Source organism: Rana temporaria, chromosome 9, assembly GCF_905171775.1.
Source record: "Rana temporaria chromosome 9, aRanTem1.1, whole genome shotgun sequence".
NCBI classification, from domain to species: Eukaryota; Metazoa; Chordata; class Amphibia; order Anura; family Ranidae; genus Rana; species Rana temporaria.
Window position 1 is genome coordinate 37,720,416 of NC_053497.1, and position 27,633 is coordinate 37,748,048.

A 27,633-nucleotide genomic window follows, 5' to 3' on the forward strand; every position below is an offset into this window, starting at 1 on the left:
TAAACATTGGCTTGTTCCGGTTTATTTTCGAGCATGCGCACTGAGATACCCCCACGTTAAAAAAAAAAAAACTTAATTTACGTCAGGTCACAACGTATTTACATAAAACGCGCCCCCATCACATCCATCCTTACGCCGCAAAATTTACACTACGCCGCCGTAACTTACGGCGCGCATTCTTTGAGGATTAAAAAAAAATGTAAGTTACGGCGGCGTAGTGTATCAGAGATACGCTACGCCCGAAGCAAATATGCGCCGATGTACGAGGATCTGCCCCACAATGTCTAAAGCCACTATTTACTGTATAAATGTCACTGGCAAGGAGGGGGTTAACACTAGGGGGCGATCAAGGGGTTAAATGTGTTCCCTCAACGTGTTCTAACTGTAGGGGGGAAGGACTACCAGGGACATGACAGAGATCACTGTTTCCGATCACTGGGAACAGTAGATCTCTGACATGTCCCCTGTTAGAATGAGGAATCGTCTTGTTTACATTGGCAGTTCACCATTCTGCCTGTGTAATAGGTGATCGAGGGCCACCGGCTGACATAGAGTCTACCCGACCCGCGGCCACGCTCACACAGCCATACAGCTACGGCGATTTGCACAGGAGAGCTTTGGTATAATGACGGCGGCTGGTCAGCAAGTGGTTAAAGTATGCTACCACCTCCCCAAATACAATCTTGGAGAAAATCTTACCTTTATCCTTTATCCAGCAACCTTCTGAGCAGGGCCACACAGCCCTGCTTTAGGAAACAGTCCTGTTGTGTCTTTTTCATCGTGTGCAAGTGTGCCACAGCTACCTTCGTTCCTAAGGGAAGAACCACATTCTGCAAGACTGATGGTGGTCGCCATGCCATTGAAGACATACGTAGGATAAAAGGGAAACAAAAAAACTATTTTTAATGTAATGCCCTGTTACTCTGGACAGGACTGCATAGCAAATACTTCTGTATTGAAGACAATAGTAAATATTTCTTCAGGTGGGCTGCGCTCATAGGAATGGGGGCATGCATTACAGAAAAAGTTGTATTAAAGGTATAGTTCTTTAACCACTTCAATACCAGGCACTTATGCCCCTTCCTGCCCAGGACAATTTTCAGCTTTCAGCGTTGTCACACTTTGAATGACAATTGTACCCAAACTAAATTTTTTTAATTTTCTTCCCACAAATAGAACTTTCTTTTGGTGGTATTTGATCACCTCTGCGAATTTTATTTTTTTGGAAAAAAATGTTTTTTTATTTAGTTTCTGTCATACAATTTTGTTTTCCCCTTCACTGATCAGCACTGGTGAGGCGGCACCGATGGGCACTGATCAGGCAGCACTGATGGGCACTGATGAGTTGGCACTGATAAAATGGCACTGATGAGCACTGATGAGGCGGCACTCATATGCAGCACTGATGGGCACCAATAGGCAGCACTGATATGCAGCACTGATGGGCACTGATAGGCGGCACCGATGGGTACTAATAGGTGGCACTGATGGGCACTGACAGACAGCACTGATCGGCACTGACAGGCGGCTGTGTTGGGCACTGACAGGCGGCTGTGATGGGCACTGACAGGCGTCACTGATTGCCACTGATAGGCGGTACTGATTGGCACTGACAGGTGGCACTGATGGGCAGCACTGATGATGAGGGGTGGCAAAGTTACTTCAAGGGTTCTTGTTTTGGAAAGTCTCTATCCAGGTGATTGTGTGTGGACTTCACAGATGTTTTTGGATTGCCCTACCTGCAGATAGATGTAGTTTATAAGGACTTTATGGACATTACTTCACTTTAGAAATTGTATTTGTTTTATTTGATGGTGAATGAATATAAACACTACCTTATTTCATGTATTTATATGTAGCACTACCCCCGTAGGAGCTGCTGGTTAGTTTCGGGCCTGCACATTACCTCAACATTCGTCGTCTAGGAAAATAAAGTCTGAAAGAACTCCAATGTCCACACAAGATGTAAAACCTCCAACTGTCAGGTTTTATTTTTTTGCTGAAAAATTGTGAAGAAGGTAGAAGGATGAAGGGGTGAGGGAAGGTTCAGGTACACGGTACAGATCACTGGGGAAAAATCCCCTAAACTCCAAAGTCATTCACCTCTTCCTCTTGAGTGGGTATTGCTCACCCAGATAGACCCCCTCTCACCTGGCCTAGCAGCCGGAATGATGCACGAACCAGTTCGATAACAGTCTCTGCCACAGACTGTTTGAAAACAAATTGAACAGTCCAGAATCCTCTGCCACAGGATGTAATTCCCGAACTTCCAGCCGTATAGTTAAAGAGCCTTTAAGCCAACCCGGCTTAACTGTAGGACAACTTGAGTTGTGGATCCCTCCTTAACAAGGTCACCAGGCCTATCCCGAGACATAAGCCTTCCACTTGGTCTCCTCCAGGGCGGGTCCTCCCCTGTTTTTTTTTATTAAGTGTAGCTTCCTTCACTTAGATGGACAGCTTAGGATTAGGGTTGAGCGAACCCGAACTGTAAAGTTCGTACCGGACTTTTGGGTTTTTGGTACCCGGACCCGAACCCGAACAATTTGCTGTAAGTTTGGGTTCGGTGTTCGGCAATGTAATGGCACGCTGCAGGGCAGCCAATCACCATTTGTTTTACTCGTGTGACCTAGAAGCCATCACAGCCATGCCTACTAATGGCATGGCTGTGATAGGCCAGTGCAGCATGTGACCCAGCATGTAACCCAGCCTCTATATAAGCTCGAGGCACATAGCACAGCTCGTCACTCTGCTTTAGATAGGGTAGGGAAAGGCTGCTGCTGCTGCTCTGAGGGAGAGAAATAGATAGGAGTCAGACTGTCCTGCTTCAGAAATCAAATTACACCAGCACTGCATATGTTCCTGTGAGATAATCTGCATTAGATACTTTAGGGAAAGGTTCCTGATTTTGCTTATAGGGAGAGAAATATATAGGAGTCGGTCCTGCTTCAGAAATCAAATTACACCAGCACTGCATATCTTCCTGTGAGATACTCTGCATTAGATACTTTAGGGAAAGGTTCCTGATTTTGCTTATAGGGAGAGAAATATATAGGAGTCAGTCCTGCTTCAGAAATCATATTACACCAGCACTGCATATGTTACTGTCAGATACTCTACATTAGATACTTTAGGGAAAGGTTCCTGATTTTGCTTATAGGGAGAGAAATATATAGTAGTCAGTCCTGCTTCAGAAATCAAATTACACCAGCACTGCATATGTTCCTGTGAGATACTCTGCATTAGATACTTTAGGGAAAGGTTCCTGATTTTGCTTATAGGGAGAGAAATATATAGGAGTCAGTCCTGCTTCAGAAATCATATTACACCAGCACTGCATATTAGGCATGTGCATTGCGTTTCGTTCCGATTCGACACATTTTTCATTATTCGGACATTCGGATGCATACGAATTCCCGAATTGTAATATTAACAAATTTAACAAATTTTTCGAATCGAAAACCCGCGGACAAAATTCGATCGAATTAGAAAACAAATTCTATTCTAATCAAATTCGAAAACAAATTCTATTCGAATCGAATTCGAAAACAATTCGATTCGAAAACAAATTCGAATGAAAATTGAAAGCAAATGTGAATCAAAATCTAAAAAATATAAATCGATTTCTGAAGATAAAAATATCTGTCTGAGTGAATGTTAGTGAACTATAAAAGCTTATTATAGGGCAAGTCTTTCTTTAATAATAAATAAATTTGGGTTGACGAATGTATTTATTAAAAAAACGTGAAAATATCTGCGCTAACTTGAAATACAAGAGATGAAGGAAGCTGCTAGCACAATATGTGGATCAAACAAACAACAAATATAGTTAAGTGCAGCGCTATAAAAATTATTAATATAATGAAACAGTGTCCAAGTGAGTAGAAAAAACAATCTTCAAAGTGTTCAAAGTGTTGAATATGAAGAACCTCCACCGAGATTTCGGTGTGCAGATAATGAAACACACCACACCCTGTGCAGTCAAACTGCTTACCAGAAGGACATCATTATAGGCATGTAGATTTAAATAATGCAGGGATAAATGGCAGTCGCACCTCCACTGGGAAAGTAATTATCCACAAACCACACCAAGGGTAAGGAAATATCCAAAACTCAAAAGGATCCAAAGGTAAATATTGCGTTCATCAGCAGAAGGAAACACAAAAAAATGCAGAGAGGAAACACAATAGTGAAGCCCGTATGTGAAAGCAACACGCAATTTATTGTAATGTACTTACAAACAAAACGGGTTAACAGGCATCAAAAACATAGAAGGTTCCATGGAGTATAGCGTACATGCGTCATGTATTTATTGGGAAGGAATATTGTGCTTTTATAAATGGATCCATGTATGAGCACAGTGGAACTTTCTGTATGTTTGTCTACACTGAAGGATGAAACTAAAGACTGCCTTGTGTTTAAACAGTCATAGTGTGGAAAGAGCACATGTGGTTCAGTTGATCATACTGTATGATTGGTTCTGAAAAAATTGTGTAATTCAATATAATTTAGTGTCTTTCAGAAATAAAATATTTAGGAAAGCCCAATATAAATTAATGTTCTTCTGCAAAATTAAAATGCTTATGATTGAAAGTATAGTAAGAAGAAAAAATACAATAATCTGGTGAGGTTGTTGGTTTTACGATATTTAATTTAGTAATGGGATAAAGAGGGTTCCAATAGGAATGTAGATTGGATTAATTATATTTACTATTATCAACAGAGGTTCGTTAACTATAAACAGGGATGCACTCCAAGGTATAGCTGAATAACTAGAGGCCACTTCACAAATGACTTTGTAAAATCATATGGCCCTAGACATAATTTTAGCTAACAAGGGGGGTGTATTTAGAATGTTATCTGGTGACAGTACTGATAAAATAGTAATTTTAAGGGGGGACTGTGATGGAAGTTACTAAAATGAATATTTTTGTGTTACGTTACTTTCCTGCTGAGCTACTCAAATGTTGCCTTTCTTTCATTGTATTATTTTATTTCTTGATATATATATATATATATATATATATATAGAGTTATAATACATATGTATGTATGGGTATATGTTACAATACTGTTATTATCCTTAAAAGAAGCTATGACAGATTATAATGTTTTAAAGTTACAAGTACGTCTCAGCTTGAAATTGAGACAAAGAAGGACTAATAATAGGAAACAGCTGTCATCCTCCCCCTTCTTTCACCGAAGAAGCAAATATGGCTCTGAGTGAAGAAAGCCCATGTGAGCTTGAGTGGGGGGCCCTGTGTGACACGAGGACTGTTTGTGCCAAAAATGGACTTGAAAGGAGAAACCACCCTTATATGGACTGACCAATCATTTTTGCTCATGTGAATGATGTCATTTTGTCTATAAAGCTATGGAAATAAATGGGTTCGGTCTCTCTGACGCTGGAACACTGAAAGAAGCAGGGCTCCCTCTCAGCTTTCTGCATGCTTTCATAATTTGGGTCAACGGTAGAATGGGTTTTGCCCTGAAGTTGAGTCAGGGGTTTAATCCTTTTCAATACTTTGCAGCGGGCTCATTGCTGCGCTCCAATTAGAGTATCTGTGAGGGGTTGCAGTGTTGTGGCACCAGCACCAGTGCCTAAGGCCCAATTTTTCTGCCCCTGTTCAACAGGGGCATGTAATTACAATTCTTGATCTAATATTTCACAGCTGGGCGTTCCAGCGCCCACCAAGACTAACTGTGAGGGCTTACAGTGTTGTGGTAACACCAACACCTAGGGCCCAAATTTATGCAGAGTATATACGGCAGGCCTCTACTTTCAAACATCCAACTTACAAACGACTCCTACTTGTAAACGGAAGGAAACAGCAGGAAGTGAGAGGAAATCTACCCCTAGGAAGGGAAATTCTCTTCTGTAAAAGGTGTCTCCTGATGCTTTATCACAATCCTTGTTTCACAAATAATAAAAAAAACAAAAAAAAACAATCATTTGTCATTGGGACAGAAAGTGAGGTGCAATCTTCTGAACAGATGCACACAGACAGCAAAACAAATGTTACAGGGGTGAAAACCCTTCTCTATGTTTTCAGAAAAGCGTAAAAAAAGATTTTATGGCTGAAGCTACACTTTAAAGAAGTACCAGTTGAAAATTACAAACAGGATCTACTTAACAACAAACCTACAGTACAGTGCCTGTCTTGTTTGCACCGCCTGTATACTGCTGTTCAAAGTATATGGGGCCAAAGGGGCTTGTAATGACCTGGGGGGAGAGGGGTGGGGAAACCCATGCTATTTTTCTCAGTGATTTTCATCCATATTGCAGGGACCAAACATTACATTAAAGCCGCAAGCAGTAAATTACTTTTTTCTTATAGTAATCTAATTTTGTGCAGGGACAGTTCTAAACACGTGCCACCTCACAGGCATACTATAGACACCCAGCAGGTACGATATTTAAAGGAATTTTTCATTTTTTTTTTTACTTTAAGCATCATTAAAATTGCTGCTTCAGAAAAAACGACCGTTTTTAAAACTTTTTTTTCCATTGATACATGTTCCCTGGGGCAAGACCCGGGTCCCCAAACCCGTTTTCCGACATAACTTGCATATTAGGCTTTAAAATGAGCACTTTTGAATTCGAACGTTCGAGTCCCATTGGGGTTCTAAATGTTTGCGAACCTTTCGGTCCGTTTGAAGGTTCTGGTGTGAACCGAAAGGGGGGGGTGTTCGGCTCATCCCTAATTGATATATATTCTTTGTTCCTTAACATAATTTAACCCAATGATGCTATTTGACTTATTATGAATATACAGACATATTTTGCGAGTAAATCAGCATTATTTAATAGGATAATGATATAGTGTATATATTTGATCTAGCCCCCATCCCCCTTCCTTTTTTCATATAATATTAATTTAAATAGTTCTACAAATACTTAAAAAATTAGAGGTTAACATTAAGGCTAGATTAATCCCTATAGTAATGTCATATTTTTTTCTCTCCCTGTAGTAATACAGTGTACTGTTTGACAGTGGACATTATTAGGTCTGTTGCGGATCTCATTTAATCAGGTACATATATAACCTTTCATTATCCTTTATTAACATATAAACTGTTATTGTAGCAAATCGTTACTCTTTCTACATAATATATACCATTTAGCCCTATTGGGGTACAATCAATTATTTGTATTAATTATCTTACATTTTTAGGGACCTCCATCCCAGTCCCAGTATATCTCTTCTGGTTGATCCACCGGCTTCTCGATCTTTGGAATAATTTCTCTCTAATGGGATGAACACCTGTTCCTTATAAATGTCCCTTTCAAACTTGCATTAATTGTATATTTTGATACCCATTTCTTGCTTGACTGGCAACCGCATTGATTGAACCCAGCGTGCTGTTTACATTTTCAATTCTTTTAAAAAATCGTATCCAATGAAATATTCATCATCCTTCTACATTTATAATACGTAAGTGAATGATTACATGTATATACATCACATATAAAGAAAACTGTTTGTATATATTTAATAATAATGTTCTAAATGCATGTAATTAACTTTTTGTATTTTTATGCTTAGATGAACTAATTGTCCTTCTCTCCATACCCCTGAAGAAGGATACTCTGAAACGCGTCGAGTGTAAAGAAGGTTTTTCATGTATTTACTTATATGGTGACAATCATTGGAACTGTATATTTTGATTCAATATTTAATTTTTTGGATAAATATGTATAATTGTGAATAAAAACATTTTTTTTACTCTCAATATCTTGTATATTTGGAATACTATCAGTGCCTTCAAAGTCCACCAACGGGGAACCCCTTTTTTCTTTTCTCATATATACTGGATGTGGCACAAGCATACATTTGCCATTCACCCCTTTCTTTCTGCTTGTAGAAAAGGTAGGTGTGTTCCCTGAGGTAGGCAACATTCTACAAAACTCGAGGGATGAAAGACATTTCATAAAATCTGGGGACATTGGCAAATCCTGTCATTCTGGGTTCGATGTCTTCGTCTGTGAATTTAGTCTTGGATGTCAGTTTGAAGTTCTGCAGGGTAGTTGTTAAGAAAAGAAACAGCTCCATACGGGCCAGAGCTTCTCCAACACAAATTCTCTTTCCTAAAAAAAAAAAAAAAAAGGCAGTTACATTTTGCACTACATGAATAAACTCCAAAGGTTCATTTTTTAGTACAGTACAAAAAAAAAACATAATTACATATTGCAAATATGAACAGAGACTGAGCTTGGGAAACACAAAATAAGACAAGTTGCACTTTTGCCGTGGGATATTATCACAAAATTCAAATATAAATAATCCGTGTTGAACTTAACAAAAAACAAAGGCCCAGATTCACAAAGCACTTACGCCGACGTATAACACGTTACGCCGACGTAAGTGCAAATGTGCGCCGGCGTATGTGTGCGCCAGACCCACAAACAAATATGTGCCTAAAAACAGGCTACATGCCGCCGACGTAGCTTGCACACGCCGGCATTGGGTGGGCGCATATTGAGGCTGGGCGCATGGTGCCGCTCCCATTGATTAGCCATTCAAACATGCAAATGAGGGCAATACGGTGATTCACGAACGTGCGTGTGCCCGGCGCATGCTACATGAGATGCACGTAAGTTGTACATCCGGCACAAAGTTATTCCCCATAAAAGAGGGGCAACCCGGCAACAGACATGCACAGGTCTGCACCAGGGAACACAAGCCGGCGTATTGTGCGTTGGACGTGTGTCTAGCTGGGCGTACGTTATGTTCACAGCATATGCAGTGATCCGACATAGCTTAGGTAGTTTTGCCGGCGTGGTTGTGAGCAGGCGCATGGGGTGCTGTGCTTGCGTCCACGTCACGGCGCATGCGCAGTTTGTGATATGTACCTGTCTGGCGCTTGCCATCATTTGCATTGGGTCATGCCTCATTTGCATTGGTTCATGCTCACTTCCACCTACGCCGACGTGCGCCTTCGAAACCCACGCCACGCTGGTGCAGCGTTGGTAGCACTGGCTTGCTGAATGCAATGCTTGCCTCTCTGCGCTGCGTTGGTGTAGCATACAGTGTTTGCTCTACGGCGGCGTAATGTGCGCCCTGCTCTCTGTGAATCTGGGCCAAAATTAATAAAACAAAAAAGTGTAAATTCTCTCAGTGAGTCCAAATGTCAATTTCTTGACAGTAGAAAAAAAAGTTACATATTGCAGTTTATTGAATGTCAAATGGGTACGAAAAATAGGACTCCTTTCATTTTGAATATAGTTGACCTTTAACCTAAGAATGTAGGCCCGGATTCACAAAGCACTTACGCCGACGTATCTCGAGATACGCCGCGTAAGTGTAAATATGCGCCTCGTATCTAAGCGCTGGACTCTGAAACCAAGATACGCCTGAAAATAGGCTTCATCCGACCGACGTAACTTTCCTACGCCGGCGTATCTTGGGTGCATATTTACGCTGGCCGCAAGTGGCGCTCCCATTGATTTCCTATTCACATATGCTAATGAGGGAGATACGTCGATTAACGAACGTACATGCGCCCGGCGCATAATATACGCGGTTTACGTAAGTCGTACGCCCGGCGTAAAGTTATTCCCCATATATGAGGCGCAACTCATGCAAACGTATGGACCAGGGAACACAGCTGTCGTATTTTACGTCGTTTACGTAGTACGTGAATAGGGCTGGGCGTAGGTTACGTTCACGTCATAGGCAGTGATCCGTCGTATCTTAGGGAGTAGTTTCGATGTGATTCTGAGCATGCGCACTGGGATACGTCCATGGGACGGCGCATGCGCCGCTAGTTTTAAGTACTTCTATGACGCTTGGCCCCTCATTTGCATGGGGTCACGCCTCATTAGCATGGCTCACGCCCACTTCCACTTACGATGGCTTACGCCGAGGAAACCCAGCGCAGATTTGGCAGCACTGACTTTGTGAATCCAGTGTTTGCCTCTCTGCGCTACGTCGGTGTAGCGTATGTTAGATACGCTACGCCGGCATAAATATGCGCCGATGTATGTGGATCCGGGCCATAGTGTCTGAGTAAAATGTAAATGTACCTGCAGAGAATAGCATAGATCGCTTCCTTCTTTATAAATCAGTCATTGAGTCTTTTGGGTACTTTACAAAGAGTCATCAAGAAGTATACCAAAAATCAGAGCCCCTCTCATTTAAAGGCTTCATTCTTCTAAATGCAGTCAATGCATTGATCAGGTACTTCACAAAAATAGGTTCATTAAGGATACCAAAAACAGGACCCCTCTCATTTTGAGTATAGTTGAACTTTAACCTAAGAATGTGGTGTCTGTTTAAAATGTATATGTGCCTGCAGAGAACAGTATGAAGGCTTACTTCATTCTAAAGCAGTCTTTGCATCAAGCAGGTACGTCAGGAACAAAAGGTCATCAAGAAGGATACCAAAAAGCAGCACCCTCTTATTTCTCTTACTGTAAGTATAGTTGCACTATGACCTAAGAATGCGGGTTCTGATTTAAATGTAAACGTACCTGCAGTGAATGGCATAAAGATGTTCTTCTTCTTAAATCAGCCATTGCGTCAATCAGGATCTTCACAAATGGTCATCAATACAGTATAAATGACAAACACAGGACCGCTCTCATGTTGAGTATACAGTAGTTACATTTTAACCTAAGAACGTGGTGTCTCTTTAAAATTTTAATGTACCTGCAGAGAATGGCATAAATCCTTCATTCTTCTTAAAGCAGCCATTGCTGTCCAAGAAATGTTGGGGGTTGAACTTATTGGGAGTAGCAAACTTCTTGGGGTCTTGATGAACAGAACATAGTAATGGATAGACATCTGTACCCTAAAGACATACAAAAGTGACCTTATGGCTTAAATTTCATAACATAACATAATATTCGGACAACTAATGGCTTGTATGCAATATGGTTAGGAAGAAGTAAAACAATACTCAACTGATACTCAAATATTTACACACACCCTTAACTGCTTACCTGTACGTCAAGGCATCTCCAGTGGCCAAACAACAATCAGCTCTGTGGGAGGGAGGGGGAAGGGAGGGTTTGCCTGAGAAATGTATGTTATCTTCCTGTATTGTTGCTTCAGTTAAGACAGTGATCCGACTTCTGAGGCGACTTCCATTGAAATCAATGGGTACAAGTTGCCTAAAAGTCGCCTAGAAGTCGGATTGAAGTAGTACAGGAACCTTTTCTGAAGTCGGAGTGACTTCAGTAGTGTACATTAAGACGGCTCCCATTCACTTCCATTCATTTTCTCGACCGCGCGACTTGGGGCAACTTGGGGCGACTTGAAGTCGGATCCCAGGTCGCCCCAGTGTGAACCGGCTCTCACCATGAGTGTAAGAAAAGTTGTGTTATCATTCACATTCTCTGAAAAATGGCCAAGAAATCATAAATTCTGTAAACTTATGAGCACAACTGTATGTGTATATATGTGTATATATATATATATATATATATATATATATATATATATGCAGCTTTTAGAGGATCCCTGAAAACCCTCCTCTTCAGAGAAGCCTACCCTTCCCACACCTAACAACTGTACTTTCATTTGAGTCCATCTGATTATCCCCCACAGCTATCTTCCCTTTGTTCCACTTGACCCTCCCTTCTAGATTGTAAGCTCTAATGAGCAGGCCCCTCTGTGGCTAGGCTGTAGAAAAAAAGTCTCACACTTGTAGTATTACCTCACTTGGGAGGAGTTTTGTGGTGTATTTCTAAGTATGTCTATGCTCTTTGTTAGAAATATATTATCAATTGACAGCTTTGTGTAAAAACAAAAAAAAAAAAATTTCTCCACAGTTTTCAAATACTTATGGCAGAATATAAAATGTTCAAATAAATCACTATGCCTTTCATAAAATACCTTGGAGTGTTTGCTTTAAAAACCGGGGTAATTTTGTGGAAGTTTCTACTGTCCTGGTGCTCCAGGGCCTCCAAAAATGTGATAGGATTTTTGGCCCCTCTACAGTGGGGATCGAAAGTTTGGGCACCCCAGGTAAAAATTTGTATTAATGTGCATAACGAAGCCAAGGAATGATGAAAAAATCTCCAAAAGGCATCAAATTACAGATTAGACATTCTTATAATATGTCAAAGTTTTCCCATCATTTACACTTTCAAAATTACAGAAAACAAAAAAATGGCGTCTGCAAAAGTTTGGGCACCCTGCAGAATTTATAGCATGCACTGCCCCCTTTGCAAAGCTGAGACCTGCCAGTGTCATGTATTGTTCTCAATCATCGTCTGGGAAGACCAGGTGATGTCAATCTCAAAGTTTTTAATGCCCAGACTCATCTGACCTTGCCCCAACAATCAGCACCATGGGTTCTTCTAAGCAGTTGTCTAGAAAACTGAAACTGAAAATAGGTGACGCTCACAAAGCTGGAGAAGGCTATAAGTAGATAGCAAAGTGTTTTCAGATGTCAATATCCTCTGTTCGGAATGTAATTAAGAAATGGCAGTCATCAGGAACAGTGGAAGTTAAAGCAAGATCTGGAAGACCAAGAAAAATATCAGACAGAACAGCTTGCAGGATTGTGTGAAAAAAAAAACACGTTTGACTGCACGATCCCTCCAGAAAGATCTGGCAGACACTGGAGTTGTAGTACACTATCCCACTATAAAGAGATACTTGTACAAATATGGTCTTCATGGAAGAGTCATCAGAAGAAAACCTCTTCTACGTCCTCACCAGAAAAATCAGCGTTTGAACTTTGCAAATGAACATATAGACAAGCCTGATGCATTTTGGAAACAAGTTCTGTGGACCGATGAGGTTAAAATAGAACTTTTTGGCCGGAATGAGCAAAGGTACGTTTGGAGAAGAAAGGGCACAGAATTTTATGAAAAGAACCTCTGTCCAACTGTTAAGCATGGGGATGGATCAATCATGTTTTGGGGTTGAATTGCAGCCAATGGCACAGGGAACATTTCACGAGTTGAAGGAAAATAGGATTCAATAACATTTCAGCAAATTTTGGATGTAACTTGATGCCATCTGTGAAAAACCTAAAGTTAAAGAGAGGATGGCTTCTACAAATGGGCAATGATCCTAAACACACCTCAAAATCCATGGGGGATTACATCAAGAGGCGTAAACTGAAGGTTTTGCCATGGCCTTCACAATCTCCTGACCTCAACATAATTGAAAATCTATGGATAGACCTTAAAAGAGCAGTGCGTGACAGACAGCCCAGAAATCTCAAAGAACTGGAAGACTTTTGTAAGGAAGAATGGGCAAAGATACCTCAAACAAGAATTGAAAGACTCTTGGCTGGCTACAAAAAGCGTTTACAAGCTGTGATACTTACCAAAGGGGGCAGTACAAGATATTAACTCTGCAGGGTGCCCAAACTTTTGCAGATGCCATTTTTTTTCTGTAATTTTGAAAGTGTAAATGATGGAAATAAAATCTAACTTTTTTTGACATATTATAAGAATGTCTAATCTGTAATTTGATGCCTTTTGGAGATTTTTCCATCTTTCCTTGGCTTCGTTATGCACATTAATACAATTTTTTACCTGGGGTGCCCAAACTTTCGACCCCCACTGTATGCATCTAGGTTATGAAAAAGTCTCACACGTGTAGTATAGCCATAGAAGAATGTGTTTTGGGGTGTAAGTTGTAAGTATGCCCATTTAAAAATATATATATGTTTAGTTTCCTAATTTTTCAAGAAACTGTAGCAAAATTTTTTACAAATTCACAAAACTCACCATGCCTCTTATTAAATACCTTACACTGTCTACTCTCCAAAGAGGTTAGTTTAGGGGGTATTTGTACTGTCCTGTCTTTTTAGAGAAGCAAAAAATGAGATAGGCTGTCAGTACATTAGGATTGATCAATTTTCAAGTATATATCATACTATAGCACGTAGGCTCTATAGTCTAAACCTTTAACACAGACTAAATAATATGCACTGTTTTGGGTTAAACTTACCCCAAACATTTAGCAGAATACATTTGGTCTAATTTTATAAAGAAAGGTTATTTATTTGCAAACTTTTATAACAAAAACTGTTTTTTTATTCAAAATTTTCAGTATTTTAAAATGTATTCAGTTAAAAAAATAAAACTAAAAACCCAGTGGTGGTAAAATCTACCTGTACAAAAAAAAAGATAAAGATATAGGGCTAGATTCAGATAGGTTCCGCGGATCTAAAGATCCGCTAACCTATCTGATTTACGATCCGCCGCCGCAAGTTTTTGAGGCAAGTGCTTAATTCAGAAAGCACTTACCTCTAAACTAGCGGCGGCGTATCTTAAATCCCCCGGCAGAATTAAAATTCTGTGGCTAGGGGGCGTGTACAATTTAAATCAGGCGCGTCCCAGCGCCGATCGAACAGCGCATGCGCCGTCTGCGAATTTTCCCAGCGTGCATTGCTCCAAATGACGTCGCAAGGACGTCATTGGTTTCGACGTGAGCGTAACTTATGTCCAGCTCTTTTCTGAATCGACTTACGCAAACGTAAAAAAATGCGCCGGGCGGTCGTTCGTTTCTGAATCAACGGAAATCCTCATTTGCATATTTGCCGCGTAAATAAAGGGAAGCGCCACCTAGCTGCCGGCCTTGATTTGCAGCCTAAGATCCGACGGTGTAAGTCACTTACACCTGTCGGATCTTAGGGAGATCTATGCGGAACCTGATTCTATGAATCAGCTGCATAGATCCGACCGACGGAACTAAGAGATACAATGGTGTATCAGGAGATACGTCGTCGTATCTCTATCTGAATCTGGCCCAGTATGTGGGTATAGTGTTGCATGACCGAGCAATTTCCATTTAAAATGTGACAGTGCTGAAAGCTGCAAATTGGCCTGAACTGGAAGGGGGTGAAAGTGTTTGGACTCAAAACAATGTAAATGATTTGAACATGCAAAAACAAATGGCATTCACTACATTAAAGAGAAAAGTTTTACAAAAAATATTTTCACAGAGAACAAACCCCTACCTTAGGAATGTTATATCCCTTAAAGTTGGTATCTCTTGTCACTAAGTGTGCAACATTAACCGGAAGAATATCACAGAATCTCTGGATCTCGTAGATTACAGCATCTGTATACGGCATTTTGCTCCGGTCTTCAATGTTCGGGATGCGATTTTGTCCAATAACCCGATCTATTTCCTCAAGAACTTTGTCTGGGAAATATTAATATAAATATAAAACAAAAACAATACTTTAGCAATCTTAGAGGTTTATTTATGCAAAACATTGTTGTGCAAATGGCACAGCATCTGCATTGCCAAAACACATAATTCCCATAATACGTCTAATATGTTTATTTCCTATGATTGTCAGTTCTTTCTAGTGCTATAATGCACTAAACTACCTCAATCAGACACATTAGACACATTATGGGTGTTATTTTCTATAGCTTTGTGGATGCTGAGAAATTTGCACAGCACATGTTTTATGAAGAGACCCTTAAGAGTACAATAACACAAAGCATTAAAGTGATTGTAAAGTTTTTTTTTTTTTTCTTTAACCACTTCAGTTTCCGCCCATAGTCAAATGGCGTCCACAGATGGGATCTCCTATCCTGGGTGGATGACGTCCTGGGCTTCCCGGCCATCTAGGATGTGCGAGCATGCCTGCAGCATTGCTCTGGACCCGGTGCACGTGCCTGGCAGCCACGATGTCCGCCGGGCACCCGCAATTGCCTGCAATCACGTCAGGACCATGGATCTGTGTGTGTAAACACACAGATCCGGGTCTTGTCAGAGGTGAGGAGACCGATTTGTGTGTTCCCAGCACAGAGGAACACAGATCGGTCTCCTCCCCTTGTGAGTCCCCTCCCCCTACAGTTAGGATCACTCCCTAGGCAACATATTTAACCCCTTCAGCGCCCCCTAGTGTTAACCCCCTTCTCTGTCAGTCACATTTACACAGTAATCAGTGCAGTTTTATAGCATTAATCGCTGTATAAAATTGTTGTTTTTTTTTTTAAATTGCCGCTCTTCCTTTGTTTATAGCGCAAAAAATAAAAACTGCAGAGGTGATCAAATACCACCAAAATAAAGCTCTATTTGTGGGGGGAAAAAAGGACGCAAATTTTGTTTGGGTGCAATGTCGCATGACCGTGCAATTATCAGTTAAAGCAACTCTGTGCCAAATTGTAAAAAAGTGCTCTTGTCAGGAGGGGGGCGGGGGGGAATCTTCTGGGGCTGAAACGGTTAAATAACAAACATGTTATACTTACCTCCTCTGTGGAGTTGGTTTTGAACAGAGCAGCCCAAATCCCCCTCTTCTTGGGTTCCTCATTGCTGCTCCTGGCCCCTCCCTCCCATCAAGTGCCCCCCACAGCAAGCAGCTCGCTATGGGGGCACCCGAGCCAAGTCACAGCTCCGTGTGTCCATTCAGACACGGAGCCCCTGCACGGCTCCCTCTCTCTTCTGATTGGCTAACTGAGTCAATTGCACCACTGCTGTATCTCAGCTAATCAGAAGGAGAGTCCCGGATTGCTAAGATAAGACACTCATGGACATCGCTGGAGAGAGAGGGGGCTCAGGTAAGTAATTAGGGGGGCTGGGGAGGCTACTACACACAGAAGGTTTTTTATCTTAATGCATAGAATACATTAAAGCAGAGTTCCGCTGTTTTTTTTTTTTTAAAGTCAGCAGCTACAAATACTGCAGCTGCTGACTTTTAATATTAGGACACTTACCTGTCCTGGGTGCCCGCAATGTTGGCACCCGAAGCCGATCTCTCCCTCGGCTCTCGGGTGTTGCCGCCACCATCTTTGGTAAGGGAATCAGGAAGTGAAGCATTTCGGCTTCACTTCCTGGTTCCCTACTGCTCATGCGCGAGTCGCACTGCGCAATCCCACTAATCCCTGCTGTCTTCTGGGCCCTTTGTGTCTCCCAAAAGGCACCGGATGTGGCGTAGATTACTGCAGTGATCTATGGAGCAAATACCTGAATTACACAGGTATCTGCTCCCTCCTCCTCCTCCTGAAAGGTGCCAAATGTGACAAGGAGGGGGGGGGGATTCCAAAAAGCGTAAGTTAAATTTTTGGGTGGAATTCCACTTTAAGATAAAAAACCTTCTGCCTTTACAACTCCTTTAACCACTTGCCGACCAGCTGCTGTAAAGTTTTACAGTGGCAGAATGGCATGGCTGGGAGAAACAACGTTATGTTACGCCGACTCGCTTTTTGGTCGCTAGGGGCTCGTCCACAGGCACGATGACTGCCGGCCACCTGCAATCGCTTGTGACAGAGCAAGAACTGGGATCTGTGTGTGTAAACACACAGATCCCGATTCTCTCAAGGGAGCAGAGACTTATCGTGTGTTCATACGTGGGAGTGACGTCACACGGCTCTGGACAATCACAGAGTCTGCAGCCCCGAAAGGAAAATGGGCGAATATAGATGCGGCCTGTAGCAGGGATAACGCAGACTTTGTTTGCAGGTAAATGTCAGATAATGTGCTAGTATGTGATGCATACTAGCATACTAGCACATTATGCCTTTACTTGCAGGGACGAAGAAAGGAAGGAAAACCCACCAGGGTTTACTTCTTCTTTAAAGGGGTTGTAAACCTTCGTGTTAAGGTGAAAAAACTTCTGGCAGTGACCGGCCCCCCAGACCCCCCTGTTTTACTTACCTGAGCTCCTTCATTCTCTCAGCAGAGGCGCGCTCTCCCTCTCTGCACGGGGTCCCGGCTTTTGATTGAATAATAGCAGCGCAGCCATTGGCTCCCGCTGCTGTCAATCAGATTCAATGATGCGGGCACTGGGGGGTAGGGCCGAGTCCCGCTATCTGTGTGAATACACGCAGAAGCAGGACTGGGGAGCACGCCTGCACGGGGGTCCACCAAGGAGAACGCTTCTCCGAGGTGGACACCCAATGCGGGGAGGAGCTACCAGTGCCACCAGGGGACCCCAGAAGAGGACAATTGGGGCCACTCTGTGCAAAACAAACTGCACAGTGGAGGTATGACATGTTTGTTATTTTTAAAATTAAATAAAAAGGAGGGTTTACAAACCCTTTATGTTAGGAGTCATCTGTCTTGCTCCAACTAATTTAGATGGTTGAGAACTAAAATATATATTTTTTTTTAATAAACAAGGGCACCCCCTTTTTCTTTTAATGAGTCTTTTACTGCTTAGTACTCCCCAGTAGTTACCTTGTATCTCAGGATATCTCATAAGTATGAGGAATCCATGTCGCAGGGTGCTACTGACTGTTTCAGTTCCAGCAAAGAACAAGTTCAGTATTGTCAGTATCATGTTTCTTGTGTCAAAGTGTGTATTGCCATTTTCCTAAAAATAATAAATGTTATGATAATAATAATATTAGTAAAAAGGAACTCAAGATTTCTCTATGTACAGAAGAAAGTGACTTGGAATTGTAAAGGAAGAGGAGAAACTTCATTGGGTGGTGATCGCAAAAGCGTGCTTAGTGTAGAAGCGGAAAAATATGTGTATGAGTAGAAAAATAGATGATAAATCAATGTGTGTAATACAATATTCCCCTACAAAGAATAAAGGGCCAGATTCACAAAAGAGATATGACGGCGTATCTCCTGATACGCCGTCGTATCTCTGTGATCCGCCCGTCGTATCTATGCGGCTGATTCATAGAATCAGTTACGCATAGATAACCCTAAGATCCGACAGGTGTAATTGACTAACACCGTTGGATCTTAGGATGCAATTCTAGGCGTAGAATTAGCAAATGACTAGTTACGGCGATTCACAAACGTACGCTTTACCCGTCGCTCTAAATTTACGTAGTTTCCGTCGAGATACGGCGTGTAAAAATAAGGCTGCCCTCTAGGTGGCCTAGCCAATGTTAAGTATGGCCGTCGTTCCCGCGTCGAAATTTTAAAATTCACGTAGTTTGCGTAAGTCGTCCGTGAATGGCGCTGGATGCCATTTACGTTAACGAAACCAATGACGTCCTTGCGACGTCATTTAGCGCAATGCACGTCGGGTAATTTGACGGACGGAGCATGCGCAGTACGTTCGGCGCGGGAACGCGCCTAATTTAAATGGTGCCCGCCCCATTTGAATTAGGCGGGCTTGCGCCGAGCGGATTTACGTTACACCGCCGCAAGTTTACAGGTAAGAGCTTTGTGAATCAGGCACTTACGCTGTAAACTTGCGGCGGTGTAATGTAAATGGGATACGTTACGCCGCCGCAGCGTAACGTAATTGTCTGTGAATCTGGCCCAAAGTACTTAATTCTAATGCCCACCAAACACAGTCATAATTATTATTATTATTATTATTATAATGCACGAGTTATATAGTGCCATCAGTTTGTGCAGCGCTTTATAAAATGAAGGCAGACAGTACAGTTACAATACAATTTACTACAAGAGGAATTAGAGGGCCCTGATAATAATGCCCTGTACACGCGATCTGAACTTTGTCCGACCAAATTCACATCGGAATTCTGACAGAATTTCATCGGAGTAAAATAGAACATGTTCTCTATGTAAACTCCGATAGAATTCATCAGAATTTCTGATGGAATAACTCCGATGGGGCATGCACACAATCGGAATTTCCGATGGAAAAAGTCCGTCTGACTTTTTCCATCGGAAATTCCGATCGTGTGTAAGGGGCTTTAGAGCTAACAACCTAAAAGAGAAGGCCAAGTGAAACAAAAGGTCTTAACTGTGAGGTAACAGCTGATTTAGAAAGTAAAAGTCCAGTTGGTACGAGGAGGCAGGATAGGCTGAGTGTTTGGGGGAGAAGGACCTTGGTCAGATAGGTGACTAAGAACTTGATGGTTACTCCGTCAGAGAACCTTCCAGAAGAACAACCATCTCTGCAGTATTCCACAAATCAGGCCTGTATTGTAGAGTGACCAGACAAAAGCCACTCCCCAGTAAAAGGCACATGACAGCCCACCTGGAGTTTTCCAAAAGGCACCTGAAGGACCATGAGAAACACAATTATCTGGTCTGATGAAACAAAGATTGAACTCTTTAGCCTGAATGGCAAGCCCCATGTCTGGAGGAATCCAGGCACTGTGCTTATCACCTGGCCAATACCATCCCTACAGTGAAACATGGTGGTGGCAGCATCATGCTCTGGGGATATTTTCATCTTCCAACAGGACAACAACCCTAAGCATACAGCCAAGTGTGAAGTGAACCCAGCCTTAGTGATGAAAGGGTTGGTGGGATCAACTAATGAGCACAGCAGAGGACTCTGGAGACCGACACTCATGGAATTGTCGGTTTCTCAAGAGCCTTCAGTTGGTGATTAATCTTTCTTACATTGGGGTATGAGGGCATGGGCAGATCTTACTTTGAAGCAGTCAGGTTAACCCTTTCCCACTGCCACCTCTTGACTCTTTAAGTGAATCTAAATGCAGGGAGGCGTTCTGATCATGTGACCCCTGTGATTGGCAGTCGCAACAGTCACATGATCGGAAAGCTTACAATATGCATCGGGAGCTTTCTGGTACATGGTCGTTTCTGTGCTCAGCACAGTAAAGTGTTTACATAGGGCCACATATATGTGGCCACTCAGCGATACCACCAGCTGAGAGGCCACATATATTCTGCAGATCGGCGGGGAGAGGTTAAAGAATTTAGAGTTGTTTGTAGGTTCCTGCAATAATCATTTCATTGCATGTTATTGTAATTAATTCACATACTTGCTGCTGCTTGATAAGAAAACAGTCAATGTAATCCCGAGGAAAGTTGGGATCCAACGTCTCCTGGTTTATCTTCACTCTCTCTAAAATGAAATTCCTCAGTTTATCCAGATGACTGTTTATTCTCTGATGAGGTCCCGGAATGTAGTACATGATTTCTGGGAGCATTTCCTGCAACTGGATCATACACAAAAGAAGTATTTTTTACAAGCCTCCAAATTCGACAAAAAACAAAGCTCAGGTTGTGGTGCTATCAGCTTCATTTTGAAAGTTTTCATCAAAATTAAAGCCGTATTAAACCCAAAAACAAAAATGTTTTATATTTCAGTTTACCAATCCTTAGGCCCCGTACACACGACCAAACATGTATGCTGAAACTGATCCGCGGACCAGTTTCAGCATACATGTTCGGTCATGTGTAGGCGCGAGCGGGCCGAATTCCAGCAAACATTTGCCCGCCGGGCCTTTTCCCAGCAGACAAATATTCCTGGACGTGTTTTAAAACCGTCCGCTGGAATCCTGCCCGCTCGGACATGTACGGTCGTCAGTACAGACCTACCGTACATGTCCGAGCGCCCGCCGTCCCTCGCATGCGTCGAATGACTTCAACGCATGCGTGGAAGCCTTTAAATGGCAGGCCCGCCCACGTCGCCGCGTCATCGCCGCGTCATCATCGGCGACGACGCGGACACGCCCCGCGTAATGTTTACGCGCTGACTTCTGTACGATGGTTAGTACAACCATAGTACAGAAGCCCTCTGGCAGGCATGTACGGTGAAAACGGTCCGACGGACCGGTTTCACCGTACATGTTTGCTCGTTAGTACCCGGCCTAAGATGTGGTGGCTGCATTCATTTTCTTTTTTTAGGCTTTTTGTTTCCTTTACATCCACACTTTGATATGGATAGGAAGTCTTTCTTTAACATACCAAGCTGTCTAGCAAAAGTGGCAGTTAGGGGGTTGAGACAAACCATTTAAGCCTGACAAAGCTGCTCACAATGATCACATTTTCATTTATTTAACTCTGTAAGCAGGTTGAAAATGTGTGTGCAGTTAGTTGTCCAGTAGCCGACCCATGCTGGGGAAAGAGTTAAACATTTTCAGTTCAGGGGCTTTTGATTTTTGCGGGCCCACCTGTGATATAAATAAGGGGACAGCTAAGATCCACGAGCTCTGTAGAACAGGAACTTAGACACAGGTTTTGTAGACTCACCTGCAGGCACATGAGTGGCACTGAAGAAACCAGGGACTATGGACAGCATCCGAGCTATGAATAATTCCATAATGGACTATCACCTCATGGAGGTATGCCGGGGCCATGGCATTACCTTAGTTAGGATCAAGGACGGTATGCCGCATCATGTTCAGTTATATTACTGTAACCTTTATAAGCAGTAGCAGCCAGTGGTATATTTTCTTGGGGGGGGTGGCAAACAGCGCACAGCCAGCCCGGTCGGGTCACCCGCAACACTTTCCCTGGACAGTGCTTCCCTACGAGCGAAGTGCGACTGGCTTCCCCCGTTTCCTTCTCGGCTTCACGATAATGTCCTCGCTATGTGTCTCCTCCCTCCTCCTCCCAAGGCCAATAGGCTAGCTTCTCCTTTCGGACATTTGGGAAATTAGTCCTGCTTCCTGATTGGCTGGGAGGCAGATTCATTTATTCGCTATTGTCACACAACTAGGTGTTCTGCGCCCCGAGCCCACCCCTTTTTGAAGCCTATTGGAGCATCTGGCGCATTGCATTTAGATTAGGGGGCCGGATGCTTGGATATGGGGGAGGCTGGACAGGTTACCACTGGGTATGAGCCTTGTCTGAACTTATTCAAAGGGGTGCATTCTGTTCTGGAGTATTCCAAAGAACCTGGGTCTCTGAAGCACATGTGGGGTATGAAGCAACACTGCTACAAAGGGGTTAACTTGGCAAAGACCAGAAGAGGAGTGTAGTTGCTAAGACCAAAAAAAAAAAATCAATGCAGTCGCCATATTTTAAGTTATAATGCACCTTTTCAGAAAAAAAAGGTGAACTAACACCCTACAGCCTCCCAACTTTTCCTGTCCCCACTGCACTTACCTCTTTAGCTGATACAGTTTCATCATCCACACAGCCCGGTGCAACGATCCTGGGGTTTGAAAACCATGCTGTTCTTCCTCTTATTTCCCTAGAGAGGCTGGGACAGATCACAGCACTTCTGACTGGTGATTGCTGGGATGTGACCGTGCTGACCAATCAGAACTGCTGTATTTCATCACCTTTTTTTCTAATAGGTGAGATATAATTGTAAGGATTGATAAGCCACAATATATCCATTGTTGTACATACATGATTTATAATGAAAAAAAAAAGATTTATAAAAGTCATCTGCATACTTTTTCATAGGGAATGAAAGACTGATGCCGCGTACACACGGTCGTTTTTTGTGATGAAAAAAAACAAAATTTTTAAAAACGTCATTTAAAATGACCGTGTGTGGGGAAAACGTTGTTTTATGTCTTCTGAAAAACGACCAAAAAAATAATTCGAGCATGCTTCAATTTTCAATGTCATTTTTCAAAACGTCGTATTTTGTGTCATAAAAAATCACCGGGTGTAGCTAAAACAACGTTTAAAACAACAATTTTAAACCCGCGCATGCTCAGAAGCAAGTTATGAAGCTTGAATGGAACAGAGTGCCGCCGCGCTTTGCTAGAGCATTTTGAAAAAACGATGGTGTGTAGGCAACTTAGTTTTTTAAAATGAAGTTTGAAAAACTTCGTTTTTTTTCATGAGAAAAAATGAAGTTTTTTTTTTATCACAAAAAACGACCGTGTGTACGCGACATTACATATTTTTTCACATCAGCTAATTATTTAATCATGACAAAAAAGAGACATACGTTTTGAGGAAAGTGGATAATGAGAATTTTGAACAGCCTTTTCCTGTACTATATCATTCACCAGAATTTGGTAACCACAGTTCAGTTTTTTTATTTATTTTTTACCATAATTTCAGCAGTTGATTGCTTTGTTGTATGCCTGTTTTATTAATATTATCCAGGTTGATTATTTCAGCATCAAGTCTTACAACACTGTTCCAAAGAGGTGATTTCAAACAAACCTTCACCTCCTCCTTCCCCATATCTCTCCATTACTCTATTCCCATTACACAACTGGTAGAATTTTTTTTTTGGGGGGGGGGGGGGTTACGTGGCTCTTCTGCAGGACTGGGTCCTGTACTTTCTTACTTAAAGCGGAGCTCCACCCAGAAATGGGTGGAACTCTGCATGACTTCCTTCGGTGTCACATTTGGCACCTTTTGGGTGGGGGGGAGCAGATACATGTCAAATCCAGGTATTTGCTCCCACTTCTGGGCATAGATCGTTGCACATTCTGCGGCTGACTGCGCAATGTCCGGCCCTTCTGCCCCCCCCCCGCTGTCTTCTGGGAGACACACAGGTCCCAGAAGATAACAGGGACCATTCATATAACGCGCAGCGCGACTCGCCCATTCACAGTAGGGAACTACCAGTATTGGTGGCGGCAGCACCTATGAGCCGATTCGAAGATCGGCTTCGGGTGAGGACATTGCAGGCTCCCTGGACAGGTAAGTGTCCATATATTAAAAGTCAGCAGCTACAGTATTTGTAGCTATTTACGTTTAAAAAAAAATCCCAGTCGGAACTCCACTTTAAGCTAGAATTATGTCAACCCCCTGCCTGAAGCCTCCTGGAATACTGATGCCATCCCATGAGGGTTCTTCAGAGAAATCCATGTTCCACTGTTTACTGTTCATGTACCAGTAACATGCTGATGACATCAGACACGAATATGGTGGTGTGTGGACCCAGGGTGTGTTGACACTCTGAGACAGATGTTGGTTTAAACCAGACAATGCTTGATTCCATTAGTGGGTGAGTTGTTTGTCGACAACCAAGGGTTCAAGGTAAGAGGAGGTAAGAGGGTGAAAAGCGAAGGGAGAGAAGTTCCTCTTTAAGATCAATGCTCCTCAGTAAGCCATGAAGCACCAGCGTCACCTACCTGTCCCCAAGAGCCGCTCATGTCTTTGAATGTTGAAGCAAACAAGTTCAAGAGTTGCTGAAAATTCTTATCCTCATATTCAAAACGGTTTCCAAACACTATAGAACAGATGACATTGGAAACAGCCTGGACTAGGAGGTTTGTTGGGTCGATGATTTTTTCTGCAGGCAAATGAAAAAAAATCTAGTCATTGTACAGGTTTGCAACACTCCTATACTTCAGACCAACCGCATATAAGTGTTATTTTGTAGTGCTAAAATATGGGGTCTGGGTGCCAAATGACAGCCAAATCCTAGAAAAGTCTGCCACTCCTTCCATAGCGCTGCCTATAGGCATAAGCCTAAGGTACATAATAAGAAAAATCCTCAAGAATGTATTCTTCATAAAATGCAATATTCAAAAAAGTATTCTTCATAAAAAGTGCAAAAAACAAAGATATCAATAGCATCAAGCTGCATAACCAAAAAATTACATATAAGGAATAAAGTACAGAATCGTGTCAAATCTTCATAGAAGAGTGCAAATAATAGTGGCATCAAAAATATCAAATTTTAATGAAGATGTACAAAAAATGTATTTAGAGAATCTAATCATAAAGTGCAAAATACGCCAACAAGGGAAATTTATATATATATAAAAAAGTAGAAAAATCCCATCATAAATAAATGAGAAACAGTTCATCAAATAAAGTGCATGTGCAAGAAATCCAATTAATTTCCACCATCCGATGTGTGCTATTGGTTTGGCCCAGCCTCTCACTTCTACAGGTCAAATCAAGCCTCTGGAGATGGAGTACTGGTTCCACAGCAATCATTTGGTTTCCAGAAAATCCAAGGCAAGACGACACTGACTTATGAAGCAATTTCCCCGACTCATCCAATACAGATCACATGCAATAAAAGATGGGGGGCTCCATGGTGTAGTATTCCAGAAAAAAATGTATTTCTAAAACAAGTAGTAACTCACAGTTTAAGATAGCACAATACAGCTTCAGAAACGTGGGGACTTTCAGTCCTGGCTGACAGCTACCGGCTCCTCCCTGACACGTTGCATCACTGAACACGTGACTTCATCAAAAGCCAGTTTAAATAGCAGAGTCCGCTGTTATGGTAATTTTCCTTTTTTGGTGTATTTTGAACTTTATGATTAGATTCTCTAAATTTTGCACATCTTCATGAAAATTTGATATTTTTGATGCCACAATTATTTGCACTTTTCTATGAAGATTGGACACGATTCTGCACTTTATTCCTTATATGTAATTTTTACACTAGTTATGCAGCCTGATGCTATTGATATCTTTGTTTTTTGCACTTTTTTTGAAGAATACTTTCTTGAATATTGCAGTATATGTTAGTTATTATCAGTAAGCGCCACATTACTCTGCTTTTTTATCTATTTTAGTGTGGGGACACCTTTTATGTTGGCAGCTAATCATTAGCCCTCCTTTTAATACATTTTTTGGTTTGCGCATTAGTAATTTTTTTTCACAAAGTACTTATACTTCATAATAAAAATCCTGCTATGGCTTGGAGGAATAGGTAGATACATCCAGTCTCCAAGTGAGACTGCAGATCAACTGGTGCTGAACCACCAACACAAACCATGAATGTTGGGGTACATGGACATATGAGGTGGGCCACATCTGATATGCTATGAAACAATCAAAATATACTGTAATTTTTTACATTTTAGAAGGGGGAATGTTGTTCTGTTGTTCATTCCTATTGCAGTGAAACAGATTTTTCACAACTAGATTGGGCGTGATAGGAAACAACAACAAATTCCCTTCAGATTCCTAAATAAGTCCCATTTTGGGAACATCAAAAATAAAATGTATCAATTTTTTCTCTGCGAAACACGACTACATTTTTAATCTTGCACTGCATGTACATATATTTTATATTCCATCCAAGACACACACAAGCAGACAACATACCTTTCTGAGATTTGATCTCTGCCACCAGAAACTCTGCTTCCTCCTGTATTCTCTCTTCAATAGATTTTTTCCCCATCCCAAAATTTCTGAGCATGGTGAGTGAAAACCTGCGCAAATCTTTCCATAGTTCCCCATTGCTGAAGACGATTCCTGCAAAACAATAATCAGAAATGTACAAAAAAGGAGTGAAAACTGCTGTTCTCATATAAAAAGTGGGGGCTGGTGCTCAATATTTGGGGGGGCAGCAAACTAACACCCCTCCGCACAGGTGAAGGATGGTGGTGATAAGTCCACACCCCCCCATGAAAGACAGACAGCCACGATCCCCCCACCCAACCACGGGAGAGTCCTTGGCCAATCAAGGCCTCCGAGAGGAAAATCAGGAAGACAATAGCGAATATCAATTTACTATTGTCACACAAGTGGGTGGAGCACTGCGCCACGAGTCCACATTTTTTTAAGCCAATTAGAGCCTCAGGCTCTAATCATGTGCTTAAAAAAACTCTATTGGAATTCATGCGTCCGGCACATCCATAATTGTGTCCATTAAAACTCATGAATATTAAAGGGGAGTTCCAGCCATTTTTTAAGTTTATTAAAAGTCAGCAGCTACAAAAAGTGTAGCTGCTGGCTTTTAATAAACAGACACTTACCTGCTCCTAGGATCCAGCGACGTGCCGGCCGGGGCTCCGCTCCTCGCCCCCCCTCGCTGGCCGGCGTCTTCATTCCTAGTTTGGGCACACGGCAGTGACAGCTTTCGGCTTCACGGCCGGGCACCCACTGCGCATGCGCGAGCAGCACGGCGCCGTCTGATTGGATAGGCGCTCGTCTGCAGGGAGGGGCTGCAAGAAGGCGATTAAGCTAATCGCCTTTCCAGCCCCTTGGCGGAAGGAGGAAGTGGGACAGGAAGTCCCCTTCTCCTGAAGCCCCCACTCCCCCCCCCCAAAAAAAATTACTTCCAAAATGTGGCATGTAAGGGGGCGAGGAGTGGGTTAAGCGGAAGTTCCATTTTTAGGTGGAACTCCGCTTTAACTATTTTACCTTCTAAAGAAGTTAAAATTCTGTTCACCAGTAATACCCTAAAACCTAT

General features: G+C 42.1%; 1 protein-coding gene across 1 annotated transcript in view; it reads right to left on the reverse strand.

Annotated features, from left to right (window-relative positions):
- Positions 1 to 7,040: 7,040 nt before the first annotated feature.
- LOC120913328 (cytochrome P450 2G1-like) overlaps positions 7,041 to 27,633 on the reverse strand; it is a 40,396-nt gene continuing 19,803 nt past the window's right edge. Inside the window, exons 3-9 of the mRNA XM_040323199.1 lie at positions 26,544 to 26,693; positions 24,605 to 24,765; positions 20,591 to 20,767; positions 18,102 to 18,237; positions 14,926 to 15,113; positions 10,650 to 10,791; positions 7,041 to 8,086 (exon numbers count right to left, since the gene is read on the reverse strand). Coding sequence (XP_040179133.1) covers positions 7,899 to 8,086; positions 10,650 to 10,791; positions 14,926 to 15,113; positions 18,102 to 18,237; positions 20,591 to 20,767; positions 24,605 to 24,765; positions 26,544 to 26,693 — 1,142 coding nt within the window. The 3' untranslated portion in view covers positions 7,041 to 7,898. The remainder of the gene's footprint in view (positions 8,087 to 10,649; positions 10,792 to 14,925; positions 15,114 to 18,101; positions 18,238 to 20,590; positions 20,768 to 24,604; positions 24,766 to 26,543; positions 26,694 to 27,633) is intronic.